Here is a 17,420-nt window from a genome sequence, read left to right on the forward strand (position 1 = left end):
CAAGTACAGGAACTGTGGACTACCCAACGAACTGCACCCCCGGCCTCTCTCATAACTAGTACCAAAGAGCACAACTAAACCCCACAACACTTTTAAATAGAATTTTAGTTTTTCATCCCATTGAATCTATATATTTCAGCCATCTTCATAGCTTCCCTGCCTCCCCACTGGCTTCAAGCTAGTCTGGCTGATGACGGCTGATTAGCCAGAAACCGGTCCCAGGATGCTTGTTTCCGGTCCAGGGAAGACATGGCTTGGCAGTTCAGGCTGGACTGTTCCCATGAGGCACATGGTCAGACTGATTTGCATATGGCCATGTCGAACTGGGGTGGCGAAGTGAGCTAAAGAATGATGATGGATTAAACCCAGATCAGTTGACTGGGGGTGAGTGCTTGCAATGTTCAACACTCCGTCCATCATCCTTTTTGGTTTTCCCTTGTGGACTAAAGCATCCCCATCTTTTTGGAAAGAAGGGTAATTTACATTTTGGAAGCTTTTTTTTTTATTACATGCAAACCCCAACTGCCTCAGCTCTTGATATCACTGCAACACAGGTCACCACTCCTGGCTGCTGCAGATGTGTTCTCCCTGCAGTATCGCGGGCAGTGGCCGAGCAAAGCCCAGGCAAAGGGTGGGCCCGTCCATGCCCGTCAGAAACAGGAGGAGGCTGGGTCACCCCTCTCACAGTTTCAGTTACAGTGCTCTGTGGCTTTGTCCCCTGACACCGTGCCAGGTGCTCTCTCCTCAGCCCAACCTGCACCAGACTCCCAGTAGTTACTGTCCAGCTGCACCCCTCTTGACCCTGGCAGCCCGCCGGCTCTGTTGGAAACCTCCCTTCTGCTACCTGAAGCCCTGCCGCCCCCTACACCTCACCTCACGCGTCGCTCCCCTTTGTGCTTGCTGTTTCCCCCTATGGGCACCATTGGCACCACAGCGCACCCACGTGGCAGACGCGCAGAGTGGGTATGCCGTGCATGGACCTCGCTCTGCACTAGGTCTCCACCCACAACGGACTGCCTGTGCTTCACATCAGACGAACTTAGAGCCCTGGATTCCGGATGGCAGAACAACTGCTGCACCCAGGCCTCACACAGGACCACAGATGGCCCTTTCCCCTGCCGGAACTGCCGATTTACCTGCATCACAAGAGAAACAACTGACACCACGTTCATCAGCCACAACAAGTCACTCTCACTTAACAGCAGGGCCGTGGCCAACCCCTTCAGAGACATCAACTGCCTGCTGAACAACACACGCTCTCTTGGAAAAGACGCCACAGAAATCTGGAAAACCAGCACCACCCCAGACACCGTCTTCATCACAGAGACCTGGCTGAACGCCGCATCAGCACCCAGTATTGCCACAGCCATACCAGACGGATGCAAGATCACTCAGCGAGACAGGACCAATAGAAACGGCAGCATCACAGCCATAATCCACATAGAGACTCTCAAATGTGCAACCACAACAGACAACACCACCCCCTTCATGGAGCACCTCAACTTCCAACTCCAAACGAACAGCAAACCCACGATTGGAGAAACCCTCACCTACAGACCCCCGGGACTCTGCCCTCCCTTCTGCAACCCCTTCTCCAACTTCATCGCTCCTATCACTATTGAGGAGAAACTATCTTCCTAGGGGACGTCAACTTTCACCTTGAAAACATTGATGACACCAACACGGCTGACATCCCAGAAAGTATGGCCAACCTCAAACTTGAGCAATTAGTCACCAACCCCACTCACATCGCAGGAGACACGCTTGACCCTATCTTTACACCCACACTGAACAGCTCACCTGGACCGACCACCACTGCGTACACTTCATCATCTCAGAGCCCCTCAAAACCCCCACCTCCACTGCCAGCGAAACATGTCGTAGCCGGTCCAAAGCATCAGAACAACGCTGGATCAACACCCTCAACTTTCACCTACCTACCTCCACAAGGACACGGAACAAGCAGTGGACAACTTCACTAAATGGATCACAGCAAGCGCCCTGAGAAATCCTACCAACCCCAACAAACAAACACAACACCCCCAGGAGCTGAACTAGTACACATGTTATGGAGCTGCCCCCGAATAGCAGTGTACTGGAATACGATAACCAGGATATTACACACATGCACAGGTCAAGCACTACCTTTTGTATACCTCCTGTATCAATTCAGGAGGACGCCTGCCACCAAAGTAGTGTCTAGGTTCCTAGACTTGGGGATAATAGTAGCTAAAGGGCACCTAACTAGACGGTGGAAAGTGGTGGACCCACCACATGTACGGGCATGGCGTCACTCATTGTTCGCATGGGCCAAGTCCGAAAGCATCTACATCAAGCATGAAGAAACATTAGAACTGTGTCGAGAACCCATAGCAGCATGTTGGGACAACCTCTTAAATGAGCTGCAATAGATAGAGGGCAGTGACCCTGAGGATTCGCCTGGTTGCGACGTGGTAGAATAGAAGTAGCGAACCATACACTAACCATACATGCTAACGGGCGTACCATGATATTCCAAGGGTGAAGGCAGACCACTTAAGAATGTGAATAAGGGTGGACACTACGCAAAGGGGACGTTGAGTAACACAGCAGCAAGGAAACATTACGCAAACATGCCCGAAGATGGAGAGTTTGGAGGGAATTTACTAAAGAATGAGGCCTGAACATGGCTTTAATTACATTCCAAAGCTGTTTGGAAGCAGAGAAGGGATGTTTTGAAGACTAGCTTCGTAATTCGGAAACTTTGAATTCGTTTTTCCACAACTCCTAATTGAAGAAACCGAAGGGGAAGTTTCCAGAATGTGCATTAGTTTTCTGTGTGTACAGGGAACTCTTCTGAGGACTTCAGGTAGGTTTTAAAGATACAAATAGGTTTTGTGAGGACAGCAGCTCATTTCTGTAGCAATTGTTTCAAGATTCAAAGGAGTTTTCTGAAGACTTACAAGGATTTAGGAAGATTTAAGAGCATTTCCTGATGATAAAAGAGAGTTTTCAGAGGAATCAAAGGTATTTTCAAAGTACTTAAGAGTTTTGTTGAGGATACAAAGTGGTTTTACGAGGATCTGAAAGTTTCCTAGCACTTTGAGTGAACTTAGTAGTGGCAGTTACACACTGCAGCAGTGAGACCTGCACCTTACACACTGAGAGGAGAATAATAAACAAACCTTACCTGCTGAGGGTGCTTCTGACATCCTGCAAAACAGAAAAACAAAGTGAAATCAGTTTCCAGAGAAGATGTTAAAGTTATGGTAGTATTTGTAGGAGTGAAACACTCGATCTATGATTAGAAAACGTTGGCTGCGGTCACATGACAAAGCACATTCTGTGGCATTGCATGACCAAGCACAGAGTGTGACATTCTGAAACTGATATTCTGAATGGTAATGACACAGCACAGAGTCATTCTGAATGGAGTCACAAAACACAGCACATTCTGATATTCTGAATGGAGTCACTCGACACATTGTATGATGTTCTCAACAGGGTCACATGCAGGGGCCTCATTTAGGACTTGCCAGGGGTTGCAGCTGCGACTCCTGGATTGCCCCTTGTGACCCGTCACTGCTTGTGCGACCCCTGGCTTCAGAGGTAGTAAATTCAGTGCCAAGAAGACAGAGGCAGCTCGCCCTTATGAGAGTTTCTGCTCCACCTTCGTTTTCTGCCACTTTTTTATTACATTAACAGTGAATAATCTGCCAGAAGCCCTGGTTGTAGATCCTGGTGCGCCATGTTTTATTATACTAATAGTATTACAGGTAACGGGCGTTGCAGGAAGAAGTATTAACAGCAGGGATACTAGAAGAGTGTTCTTCAGAAGAGTAAGGTACAAATAGAAGCATTACTAAAAGAGTGCCATGAAGGAGTAGTTAAGAGCTAAAGGGGTAGAACAGTGCCCTGCAGGAAGAGGTACAAGAAGAAGGGGTACTAGAACAGTGCCCTGCAGGAAGAGGTACAAGGAAGGGGTACTAGAAGAGTGCCCTGCAAGAAGAGGTACAAGGAAGGGGTACTAGAAGAGTGCCCCGCAGGAAGAGGTTCAAGGAAGGGGTACTAGAAGAGTGCCCCGCAGGAAGAGGTACAAGGAAGGGGTACTAGAAGAGTGCCCCGCAGGAAGAGGTACAAGGAAGGGGTACTAGAAGAGTGCCCCGCAGGAAGAGGTACAAGGAAGGGGTACTAGAAGAGTGCCCCGCAGGAAGAGGTACAAGGAAGGGGTACTAGAAGAGTGCCCTGCAGGAGGAGGTACAAGGAAGGGGTACTAAAAGAGTGCCCTGCAAGAGGAGGTACAAGAAGAACGAGTACTAGAAGAGTGCCCTGCAGGAGGAGGTACAAGGAAGGGGTACTAGAAGAATCCCCTGCAGGAGGAGGTACAAGAAGATGGGTACTAGAAGAGTGCCCTGCAGGATGAGGTACAAGGAAGGGGTACTAGAAGAATCCCCTGCAGGAGGAGGTACAAGAAGATGGGGTACTAGAAGAGTGCCCTGCAGGATGAGGTACAAGGAAGGGGTACAAGAAGAGTGCCCTCCAGGAGGAGGTACACTGCAGGAGGAGGTACAAGAAGATGGGGTACTAAAAGAGTGCCCTGCAGGATGAGGTACAAGGAAGGGGTACCAGAAGAGTGCCCTCCAGGAGGAGGTACAAGGAAGGGGTACCAGAAGAGTGCCCTGCAGGATGAGGTACAAGGAAGGGGTACCAGAAGAGTGCCCTCCAGGAGGAGGTACACTGCAGGAGGAGGTACAAGAAGATGGGGTACTAGAAGAGTGCCCTGCAGGAGGAGGTACAAGGAAGGGGTACCAGAAGAGTGCCCTCCAGGAGGAGGTACACTGCAGGAGGAGGTACAAGAAGATGGGGTACTAGAAGAGTGCCCTTCAGGAGGAGGTACAAGGAAGGGGTACCAGAAGAGTGCCCTCCAGGAGGAGGTACAAGGAAGGGGTACCAGAAGAGTGCCCTCCAGGAGGAGGTACACTGCAGGAGGAGGTACAAGAAGAAGGGGTACCTGAAGAGTGCTCTGGGGAGGAGGTACAGGCAGAAGGAGTACTAGAGGAGTCTGTGTGAGTGGCAGCCATCTAGGAAATGAGATCACAGCTGCCCAGGAAGGACAAAGAAATGTGACCGCCTCTTGGCAGTTATGGACTTTTAAAGGATCTGCTTGTGTGAAGCGCCCGCCGATTACTGGATTAATTAATCCCAGCATTGGGTGAGCTGTTGGATTGAAGGGGCTGAGATGAAAGACCCTCTATAAAAATTTAAGGAAGAACCAGACAAGAGTTAAGGATTTGGACTATTGGACTCTTTATGACAAGTTGTCTATCACTTGCATGCGGCGTGGGTATATTACAAGTTCATCTCAGTATAAGGAGTTAAACGTACTGTTTAGAGGGTGACGCCAGGATCACAGCTGGTGAATGGAGGCTCTCTGTCACCCTCCAAGGAGGCTCTCGGTCACCCTCAGAGGGATGCTCTATATTACCCTCATTGGGATACTCCCTGTTGCCCTCAGAGGGATGCTCTCTCTCACACCAAGAGGGCTGCTCTCTGTCTCCCTCAGAGGGACGCTCTCTGTCACCCTGGGAGGGATGCTCTCAGCCACCCTGAGAGAGATGCTCTCTGTCACACTTGGAGGGATGCTCTCTGTCACACTTGGAGGGATGCTCTCTGTCACCCTCAGAGGGACGCTCTCTGTCACCCTGGGAGGGATGCTCTCAGCCACCCTGAGAAAGATGCTCTCTGTCACACTTGGAGGGATGCTCTCTGTCACACTTGGAGGGATGCTCTCTGTCACCCTCAGAGGGATGCTCTCTGTCACCCTCGGAGGGATGCTCTCTGTCACCCTCGGAGGGATGCTCACTGTCACACTAAGAGGGATGCTCTCTGTCACACTAAGAGGGATGCTCACTGTCACACTAAGAGGGATGCTCTCTGTCACCCTCAGAGGGATGCTCTCTGAGACCCTCAGAGGGATGCTCGCTGAGACCGTCAGAGGGTTGCTCCCTGAGACCCTCAGAAGGAGGCTCTCCGTCACCCTCAGAGGGAGGCTCTCCGTCACCCTCAGAGGGAGGCTCTCCGTCACCCTCAGAGGGAGGCTCCCTGTCACCATTGGGGGAATGCTCTCGGTCACCCTCTAAGGGATGCTTTCTGTCACCCTATGAGGGATGCGCTCTGTTACCCTCTGAGGGATGCTCTCTGTCACCCTCCGAGGGATGCTCTCTGAGACCCTCAGAGGGATGCTCTTTGAGACCCTCAGAGGGATGCTCTCTGAGACCCTCAGAGGGATGCTCTCTGAGACCCTCAGAGGATTGCTCTCTGTCACCCTCCGGGGGATGCTCTCTGTCACCCTCCGAGGGAGGCTCTCCGTCACCCGCAGAGGGTTGCTCTCCGTCACCCTCCGAGGGAGGCTCTCCGTCACCCTCCGAGGGAGGCTCTCCGTCACCCGCCGAGGGTTGCTCGCCGTACAAAAGGGGGTGGTGATGGACAGAGCATCTGAATCAATCAAACACTCACACCCAGTCAAAAGATCTGGGTTTAATCCATCACCGTTCTTTAGCCCACTCTGCCACCCCAGTTCAGACATGGCTATATGCAAATCAGTCTGACCCTGTGCCTCATGGGAACAGTCCAGCCCGAACTGCCAAGCCATGTCTTCCCTGGACTGGAAACAAGCTTCCAAGGACCGGTTTCTGGCATTCCAGCAGTCTTCAGCCCGGCTTGCTTAAATCCAGTGGCAAAGTGAGCAAGGGACTCAGGTCTGAGCATACCCTGCCACACTTATGGCGGCCAAAAGCGGTACAAAAGGGGGTGGTGATGGACGGAGCATCTGAATCAATCAAACACTCATACCCAGTCAAAAGATCTGGGTTTAATCCATCACCGTTCTTTAGCAAACTCTGCCACCCCAGTTCAGATATGGCTATATGCAAATCAGTCTGACCCTGTGCCTCATGGGAACAGTCCAGCCCGAACTGCCAAGCCATGTCTTCCCTGGACTGGAAACAAGCTTCCGAGGACTGGTTTCTGGCATTCCAGCCGTCTTCAGCCCGGCTTGCTCGCCGTCACCCGCCGAGGGATGCTCGCCGTCACCCGCCGAGCGTTGCTCGCCGTCACCCTCCGAGGGAGGATCTCCGTCAGCCTCCGAGGGAGGCTCTCCGTCACCCTCCGAGGGAGGCTCTCTGTCACCCTCCGAGGGAGGCTCTCTGTCACCCTCCGAGGGAGGCTCTCTGTCACCCTGCGAGGGAGGCTCTCTGTCACCCTGCGAGGGGGGCTCTCTGTCACTTTTCGAGGGAGGCTCCCTGTCGCCCTCCGAGGGATGTTTTGGATGTTCTCTGTCACCATCATCTAGTGCCCTTTAAATGGAGTTACTTCTCAGGAAGCTTCTTGGCTTTAAATTAATCAACTTATTTGAGCAGAGCATCACTGTTAAACATCCGTATGACCACAATAAGGATGTTTACACCTCTAATCCCACCCTAGGCCATATTGTTGAGGAATTTGGTTGCAGTTTACAGTTTTAAAGTAATCCAGTTGCAAATAAAATTTCTATTGCTGCAGGGCAGCAATTTGCCGACATTCATTTTGCACACTGTAATATAATCAGGGGTTACCCTTAATATAAAATTGTTACTATTCTTCAAACTAAAGAGTTCTCTGTGGCAATCTCTATCTTTATCTGGGATGACAAAAAACCCAGTGAGCTTTCCATTACCGATTTCAAATTCCTGGTTAAATAGCTGACAAGAGGTTTGGTGCACGTGAACCTAAGTGGCCACCTGCATCAGGAGACAAGTAAACACATTAGAACAGAAATGTTTTCAAACTTCTTAGAAAAGGAGGAATTTGGTTTCTTTCCAATTCTCTCAGGTGTTGTCACTCATTAAGCTTTCCATTTCTATCTTTTAACACATTGTGCTCCTTGGTCTTCATATATTATTTACAGTCACTGGAATTGCTTGGTGTGTTGCATTCTCCCTAATAGATAAAATACATAAATAATTTGTATATAGATGGGTTATTAACTTGTATATCACACTGTAAACGCTCACTGTACATTTCACAGTTTGTATATGGAGTTGAGCTCACAGCATCAAGTGGGACAATGGAAATTATCCATGTCTGTATCATGTGCGGCTCTCCGAGTGCGTGGGGTCACTGTGCATTGACCAGCCAGGAGATCATACGTGCTCCGCTCATACATTTAATAATGCACACAAAATACAATTATTTCACTTCCTTCTGTTTTATTTCCCAAACAGTATCTCACCTTCAGGAGTTCCCACGACGGCGCCTCAGACTTCTTTTCTATCTCCGTTATTAGGGCCTTGAGAGAGGTGATTTGATTGGACAGTTTGGTGATATTTGCATCTTCTATCATGGTCATTTTCTTCTCCATCTCCTCCAGTCTTCTGTGCAGTGTTTGCTCATTCTCTTTCAGAAGCTGCCGTAGCTTTTCAAACTCAGATTCAATTTTATTCTTCTCAGTTCTTAGCTTGTTCTGTCAGAAGCAAAGAAAAGCTGTTTAGATATTAAAAAGCTTTCTACAAGCCGTCCTTAGAGTCGGAGTCCAGGAGGAGGGTGGAAAGGTTGATAGATCCTTAAAAAAAAAAAATCAGACCACTAATGTGCTTTTCCTAATTTCTGAACTGCAATCTCTTACTACCTTCCCTTTTACCGTCTTCCATCCTTCTCACACTCCTGCCCTCCCCCTTCCCTCATACACCTCATGAACTGTAGAGAAGTCAGAATTTGTGAAGTTGTAGAGAAGCTCGATCCATGGAGAGGGTGCAAGGAAGAGAACCCACCGCAGGCAGAGACGCTCGATCCATGGAGAGAGTGCAAAGAAGGAAACCCACCGCAGGCAGAGACAGTCAAAGACCGAGAGACGGGCTGAGGGGAGACACAGGCTGAAGTCACATGATGATGTAAAAGAAGGGGGGCCAGGAAGTTTCCGCCCTTGGGATGGAAGACACAAGATTTGGGGAGTGCAGGCTGCCCCAGTCCTGCCAGCGCAATGGATGTGTTCGCCCAGAAGGAGACGCAGAGAGGGTGTCCTACAATGGCGCTCATTCAAAGTGATGGGGAATCACTGGTGTCAGAATGTCACGTTCAAAATCATAAACAAAGTATGTGCATTCTGTCACAAAATGCAGAATTACCAGATAAATCAATGTTTCTGAAGGTAATTCAGCGAATTCTGTAAAAGATGAGTGAGGAGATTGGATAAACATCCTTTCCTATCCTAAGATAAGTGGCTGTGAGTTATCATGTGAGGTATGTCACACTGTGGCTTAGAGCAGGAGCCTGTGTGTTATCAGGTGAGGTATGTCACACTGTGGCTTAGAGCAGGAGCCTGTGTGTTATCAGGTGAGGTACGAAATGAACGATTGATGGACAAAATGCAGAACAATGTCATACATTCACCCCAGTACAGAGATCTGGGCCTAAATCTATAGTTTTTGTTGCTCACCATGCCATTCCAGTTTGGACCCAGCCAAATGCAAATCAGTCTTGACCCTGCACCCAATGGGAACAGTCCAGCCCGAACTGCCAGTCCAGGTCCTCCCTGGACTGGAAACAAGCATCCTAGGACCGGTTTTGGGCTTTCAGCACTCATCAGCCAGGACCTGCCTTAGCAGTTCGGGCTGGACTGTTCCCATAACAAACAGGGTCAAGACTGATTTGCATATGGCTGGGTCCAAACTGGGATGGTGTGGTGAGCGAAAGAATGACGGATTAAACCCAGATACTTCTGATTGGGGGTGAATGTTTGCATTGTCCAGCATTCCGTCCATCAACTGTTTCTTTTGCGTAGGTCGTCCTAAGTGGGAAGGGTATGCCCAGACATGGGTCCCGTGCTCACTACACCACTGGATTCAAGCTAGCCTGGCAGATGAAGGGTGATGCCCTGAAATTGGTCCCAGGATGTTTGTTTCCGGTCCAGGGATGACCTGGCTTAGCAGTTCGGGCTGGACTGTTCCCATAAGGGACAGGGTCAAGACTGATTTGCATATGGCTGAATCCAAACTGGGGTGGTGTGGTGAGTGAAAGAATGATGGATTAAACCCAGACCCTTGTGACTGGGGGTGAATGTTTGCATTGTCCAGCATTCTGTCCATCAATTGTTTCTTTTTTTATCAGATGAGTTATGTCACACTATGGCTTAGAGCCGGAGCCTGTGAATTATCAGGTGAGGTATGTCACACTGTCGCTTAGAGCAGGAGTCAAAAAATCTATTACTTTACACAAATTCACATCCTCGGAAATAGCACGCTTCCAATCAGTTTCTGATAAGGCAGCACCAGTGTCAGATACAGAACTGACAGCACACACCATCTCAAATTGATCAGGTTCCTCCTCGTGATCGGTGTGAGCAAAAGGTAACCTTGATAAACAGTCAGCTAGATTGTTTTTTATACCAGGTACATATTCAAAGTGATATTTAAATTCAGCAAGTCTGTACTGCCATTTGGCAATGCGGGGTGTAGCCCTACCACCACCATTGGTTGTGAAAAGGTCCACTAATGGCTTATGGTCAGTTTTAAGAGTAACATGATTGCCCCACAAAAAGTTTCTAAAATGTTGTACACCCCACCATAAACCAACGCTTCTTTCTCGATTGCGGAATAAGTACCCTCAGCACCTCTCAGGGTTCTGGAGGCAAAAGCAATTACTTCTTCTCTATTGTCAGCTCTCTTTTGCATAAGGACAGCTCCCAGTCCAACATTACTGGCATCTGTAACCACAATGCACTGATCATTCAAATCAAACAATTTGAGAGGGCGTGCCTGCACAATCACAGTTTTCAACAGGTTAAAATCATTTGTGCACTGTTCAGACCAGTCATACCTAGCATTTTTCTTTAAGAGATTGCGTAAACAAAAGGTCTTGTCAGCAAAATTTGGGACAAATTTCACATTGTATTCAACTAGTCCTAGAAAACGAAAGTAGCTGATCTTTATTTTGCGGTTCAGGTGCATTATAGATAGCATCTAAATGTTTCATTTTAGGTTCTACACCTTTGGCTGACATATGGTGACCTAGATAATCCACACCATCTCTGAAAAACATGCATTTGTCCTTCCTTAAAGTCAACCCATACAACTTTACAATATCTAAAACTTTCCTCACTTTATCGTTGTGTTCTTGCATGGTCTTACCATGTATGAGAATATCATCCTGAAAGAAGACGACCCCTGCAGAGTCCTTGAAGAGATTACCCATAAGGCGTTGGAACACTGCAGAAGCCGACGCCAAACCGAATAGCATCCTGAGATAACGGAACGCCCCTTCGGGAGTCACAAATGAAGTGATATGTCCGGAATCCTTGTTTAATTCAATCTGATGGTAAGCAGAGAATATGTCCAGAGTGGAAAAATATTTGGCACCTTCCAGGGTAGACAACATCTCATTAATGTTAGGAAGTGGTTGGCGATCTATCCAAATACATGAATTTAAATCGCGTAAATCAACACACATCCTAAGAGATTTATCAGCCTTCTGTGCCAAAACAATGGGGCTTAACCACTCTGACCCTTCAATTGGTTCGATGACACCCAAGGAACACAACCTTTCTAATTCACTTATCAACTCACAACGCATACTCAAAGGTACTTTGCGAACTTTGTGTGTAATAGGTTTTGCTCCTTCTTTTAAAACTATGCGATGTTGGAAACCCTTAAGCTTACCAAGATTATCACTAAACACCTCCGGATAAGCACAAACCCACTCATTTTCACTCAATGTGGTCACAACATGCACTGACTCAGGTTGTGCAAGTGAAGCGTAATATTGTTTGGCTTCATTCCTAGACAAAACCATGTCGGGATGATTGGGGTCAAGGATGATATTTAGCTCACCTTGTTCATGCCATCCCAACAAATTAGCACCATCTTTGACAACGTAAATTACACGACGTGCACTCGCCCTTAAATTCTAGTTTGTTTTTAAACTTTCCCAAGACTTCTACCCTTTTCCCACCATATGCAAACATCTTAATTGATGATGACGCCAAAAAGATCTCACCCAAACATTCAAAATCCCTAACATTGATCAAGGTGAATGGGGAACCAGAATACGCAAGGAATTTGACCGATTTGTCGTTCAAGTTTATAACACAAGTAGGGGATTTCCTCCTCTGAGATTCATTAAGAGATGCAATCTCTACAATACCTTCCGCTTCCATGAGGGAAGCCGATAACATTAATAATTCATAGCAATTATCATCATCATCATCACCATCGGTATTCTCACACTCTATATTCTTCACACTTTGTGACGGTGCCCTTTGGGAAAAAGCAATTTTACATATGCGTGCAAGATGACCCTTCCTTCCACATTTAAAACAAGACTGACTTGAAATTTCCCAGATGCGACCTGCTACCACAGCGATGACATGACAAGGCTTGAGCATCATTCCTGGATTTGTTAACAAACGCTCCCGGTAAGGTAGTGTTGGTAGTTCTGGAAGATACCGGAACAGTAGCTTTATTAGTTTTTGGAGGAACCTTGGACGTTGCTAAATTAACCTCAGATGACGCAGGTGTAGGAGTGGTAGGTGTACTTAGTTCCTTCATGCAAAACTGGGAATGTTCAACAGATTTGGCAAGAGTCAACGCAGTCTCCAAATCAGGGTCATCTGAGCACAAAAGTTTCTCACGCACTTTCTTGTCACATGTGCGTTCAATTAATTGGTCTTGAATAATTTCATCCCTAAACTCCCTATAGTTGCAATTCACAGCCAAGATCCTTAAGGCAGCAACAAAATCGTCGATCAACTCTCCAGGCATCTGTGCATGTTGCAAAAATGTGTGACGTTCCAGAACAATATTGCGCTTTGGATTGAACCTTTTATACAAAGTTTTTTATGAGAGAAGCATATTCGTCAATCACCAATGAGTCACCCTCTTCACGAGAACCATTGGATACTCTCGCTTCCTCTAGGGATAGAGTCTCTAGAATAGATCTGCCTTCAGCTCCTAAATTATAAACAAGCAACGCTCTCTTTGTTTTAAGAGGTGAAGGTATCACCATCAATAGCATCAATGTAGGCTTCAAAAGTTACTTTCCACTGTTTCCAAATCATAGGAGGCGGACCAGGAGACTGTAAAAAGGGAGGTGGAGTGGCCACTTTCTCCATTTGCGTGGGTGAGTTGCTGCCCCAGCCAACAAAGTGAAGATTAAACAAAAATGCAAGGTTTAAATCACGAGTCTGCTGTAATACAAGAAAATATAGGTCTCAGTTCTGAAAATTGTCACAAAGACCACATAATGCGTGTAAAATTAGAACAACAACACACACATGATGAATGCGGCAGAAAACAATAAAGTAATGCGCTTCAGAAGGAGTTTAGAATGGCACCATGGTAACCGTCAGAATGAGAGTTGAAACGCAAGCTGGAACGCACACTGACGTGACGTTGACACACGCTGATGCAGCTTAGAGCTGGGAAGCGGTGTGAGCTGGCGCGTGCAAGATCGCACGGAAAGACGTGCAGAAACCACCAAACAGCAAAAATCGAACAAAATGAAATAATCCACAGAGAGGCACTCACGGGGAGCAGATACAGAAAAGCAAACACGAAGACAGGAGGACTCGCGTGTAAAGCAGGCAGTCAGGAAACGCGATCAACCAATATCGCAGTTGCCTCATTGAGAAAGAAGCTTCCAGACGTCCAGCAACACTTGGGACAACCAGCAGCACCAGGCGGGTCCTCGTCGCCAATGAATCAAAAGATGAGGTTCGTCCTGGTGCATAGGTCTCCCGCCAGCAACTGCCGACATGTCAAAGGTATACATTCTACGCCAGAACATGGAAACCAAAGAGATGTCCCGTGCGGGCTGTCATGCGGGACATTAACTAAAGATAACATCTTTACACAAACCCTAACTCAATAGGAGGCAAATCAAATCAAATAAACTTTATTTGTTTTTTTTATATTAAAAATCATAAAAGAAGCATGTTAAAAACTTACAGAAGGTAGTTTAAAAAACACACACACAATAATTACATCTTTACATACCACTTGAATCTTACAGTCTCCTCTTCAGTTAATTCTTTGACTTTTATGACAAGAGTTCTATACATTATTCAACCTCATGGTGGGTTTCCCATATTATACTTTTCCTTTTTTTTAATATGGACTTCAGGAATCCGGTCGTAACACCCACACAATAAACATTTTCCAGCACTTGTAAATATAGAAAGGCGGGACCGCATTGCCTCAAGCCCCCTCTCTTCAACAATGGCAAAATCCATCTACATCTTTCTAGTCTATAAAATTTACAAAATAAAATCACACGGATTGTCGACTGGAAAGACATCTCATCGCGAGGACACCGACAAAGGTCTCTGGTCCAATCGTTTAATGTAGGGAAGCTGACTAATCGATGGAAACTATCAAATATGAGTCTTGTAAGAACATACCTGTCATATCCTCCTATACACCAGTCCATATATGGTTGAATAGTGGGGGATACAAGAATTAACAGGTGTGGGATAACAGAACTTTTCTTCATTTCTGAAACCGCTCTTAGGGACTCTAAGTGAGACTGACAAAAAACTTTAAAATCCTTCCTAGAAATCGTACTCAATGTTTAGGGGTTACTATAGAAATCCGGTTTACCCTTGTCTATTAAAAATCTTCTGATATAATTCAGCCAAGTGGAATAGACTCATGGCGTCTCCAATAATATCTCTGTTTAACTCTGTACTATTAGACGTCCAAACTCTATGCCATAGTAACAGAGGCTGCATCTTGATCAAATCAGAGATATAAGGAATCCCCAGCTCATTGTGGCAATTATAAATGGAAGAGCTATGCGGTACTGCTAATATAAACCTTAAAAAAGTATTTTCCTCTTTTTGTATTATGGCTACATCCTGGTATCCCCAGACTCCTGCCCCGTACATAGCTATACTCAAGCATTTAGCTTGGTAAATTTTGAGAAGTATCCCCGGGGGCCTTTAACCCAATTTATTAGAAATATTCATCAATGCCCCGATTTGCCTTTTGACGAGAAGAGTTCTGCTCTTAACCGCCGGGTTCCATGAACCAGAATGATCAGGTAGGACACCCAAATAGGAGAATGTGTTAGTTGCATCTATCCTATCATTCCCTAGGGTCAGACTTTTACATTTATAATAGGAGTCATCTAGAACTGACCCAGCAGACTTACCAATAGTTTGTCAATTTGAAGGTGGCAACCATTAGAGAATTTTTCTCGCATCATTATTATCTGTACTCCTACCACTGGGTGAAAGATATAGGATTTAAAGAAGGTCCTGCAGAAGGTGGTTAACATCAGACATATTCCACCGAAACGCACGTCGACCTTACTGTATGCACCCAACCCACAACACGGTCATGGAGATTCACACTATCTATATCCCCTTCTGGCCAGGATGTGTATGTGCTTTTGGGGTTGTTTGATAGTTTGATTGGTGTAATTGAGTGCAGGTGTGATGGAGTGTGAATGTGATTCTGTTTACGTGATTAGTGTATGATATTATTATAGGGGTCCAGTGAAGAGCACTAGATTGAATCTATACTACTATTACAAAGAGAGAACTGGAAACCTTTGAGGCGCGTAAACTCAAGAACTGCAGCACCAATCACAGCACCCAATACACCATTGGAAAGGGTAGTTTAAGCAGATGGACATAGGCTATACATCTGGCCACCATATACATTACAAAGGTCAAAGAACATAGGGTGTAAAGTAGTCCCTTGTGGGTGTTGTCGTGGGTGTGTTAAATTCCAGTGGGAGTGTCGTGGACGTGATCGTGGGGCTCGAGGACGTGGCGTGTGGCGTCTCATCAACCTCAAAGTTAGCCACCTTTACTCCAGTGGGCGTGTCATGGGCGTGGTTGTGAGGCTTGGCATCGCTTGACCGCAGCGAGGCGTTCGTTATGGATGTCGGCGTATCGTGGCCGTCAATCATATATGGCCGTGTAAATGGGCGCGTACTACAAACAAAATATGGCCATATGCTATAGTAAATGCCCGCAGCAACGCGTTATGGTGTAGTAAATGGCCATGTCAATGTGGGCGTATCGTGGGCGTGGTTGTGGGGCGTGGCAACGCTTGACCGCAGCGAGGCGTTATGGATGTTGGCTGTGTAAATGGGCCCGTACTACAAACAAAAGCGCCGCAGCTTCATGTGCAGCTTTCAAAATATGGCCGTATTCTATAGTAAATGCCTGCAGCGACGCGTTATGGTGTAGTAAAAGGCCAAATCAATGTGGCTGTATCGTGGCCGTGCAAATCCACAATATTAATTTGCATACAAAGTGGCTCAAAATGTATATATGAATATGGAGACACACACAAGCAGTAGTCCATGCCGAAAAAACCGACAGATATAGGGACGAGCAGCCATGCATGTACTCCCAAAGACTATCCATACATGAAGACATAGAAAACGTACACCTAAGCGTGAACATGCACACACACACATATGCACACACACTTGCTGGTACGTACTCACAGCCAGATAATGTCACCCCTCTGCACACATACTCTAACACACACCATGCACATGTGAGTATGCAAGTACTACCTTAAGGTCAGAAGAGTAATACTTGATTTTATGTTTTTTAGGATGCGCCTTTGTCCGATTTCAGCCCCAATATCCAGGTGCAGTGACTCCAGTCAGTATATTTATCTGGTGAGGAACATGACCAGTATGTAGGGTGACTCATCCGCCTCTGTGTGTCTTGAACTAAAGAGGCCACACAAGGGACTGGGCACAGACATATACAGAGACACAGCACTCACTGCAGCCACTCACCCTCATGGTTTTATATTGTTCCTCTTCCTTGAGTTTAGACTCCAGAAAATATCCCTCCTGTTTCTTCAGGACAAGCAGCCACTCTTGAAGTTTCACCTGTAGAGATGAGAGAGCAAGAAATAAGTGTAGATCTGTCGAGTGTGGTCTTAATTACAGAAAAAGAGTCACTACAGTACCTGTCACACTTGCCCAGACTGTACGTACCAGTCATACATTAGTATTGCTAGTACCAGCCACACATATCAGGATTGTGAGCACCAGCCCCAAGTATCAGAGACAATGACACAGACAATGGTGTTCCATTGTGGGTCCGGTTATTGCCAAGAAGGACCTGGCACCAGAATCCCTGGTCCATGGAAACAAGCTTCCTCACTGGCACTTAATGTTACTTGACATTGGGCACACTTTATGCCTAAAGCATGGAAACAGATAGACTTGACACTAAAGAATTACCTTAGATGATATTTCTGAAGCAATCGGCCGACTGCGCCCAGGCAAAACTCCGGGGCCCATTGGCTTCCCGGCTGAGTTCTTCAAACGCACCGCAGATCTCGCGGTCCGCCACTTAAAGGGACTCTTCGAAGGGGCCCTGCAGGAGGAGGGACTACCCCCCCCCCCCCGACCTTGCCACGGCGGCAATTATTCCT

The 17,420-nt window shown here is 46.9% G+C and overlaps 1 protein-coding gene across 1 annotated transcript in view; it reads right to left on the minus strand.

The window, feature by feature from the left end:
* Nucleotides 1-17,420, minus strand: part of LOC147710177 (E3 ubiquitin-protein ligase TRIM39-like) — a 123,863-nt gene that overhangs the window by 74,103 nt on the left and 32,340 nt on the right. Inside the window, exons 2-4 of the mRNA XM_086919944.1 lie at nt 16,774-16,869; nt 8,249-8,479; nt 3,170-3,192 (exon numbers count right to left, since the gene is read on the minus strand). Coding sequence (XP_086776070.1) covers nt 3,170-3,192; nt 8,249-8,479; nt 16,774-16,869 — 350 coding nt within the window. The remainder of the gene's footprint in view (nt 1-3,169; nt 3,193-8,248; nt 8,480-16,773; nt 16,870-17,420) is intronic.

The sequence above is a fragment of the Lissotriton vulgaris genome, chromosome 5, assembly GCF_964263255.1.
Source record: "Lissotriton vulgaris chromosome 5, aLisVul1.2, whole genome shotgun sequence".
In the NCBI taxonomy this organism is placed as follows: domain Eukaryota; kingdom Metazoa; phylum Chordata; class Amphibia; order Caudata; family Salamandridae; genus Lissotriton; species Lissotriton vulgaris.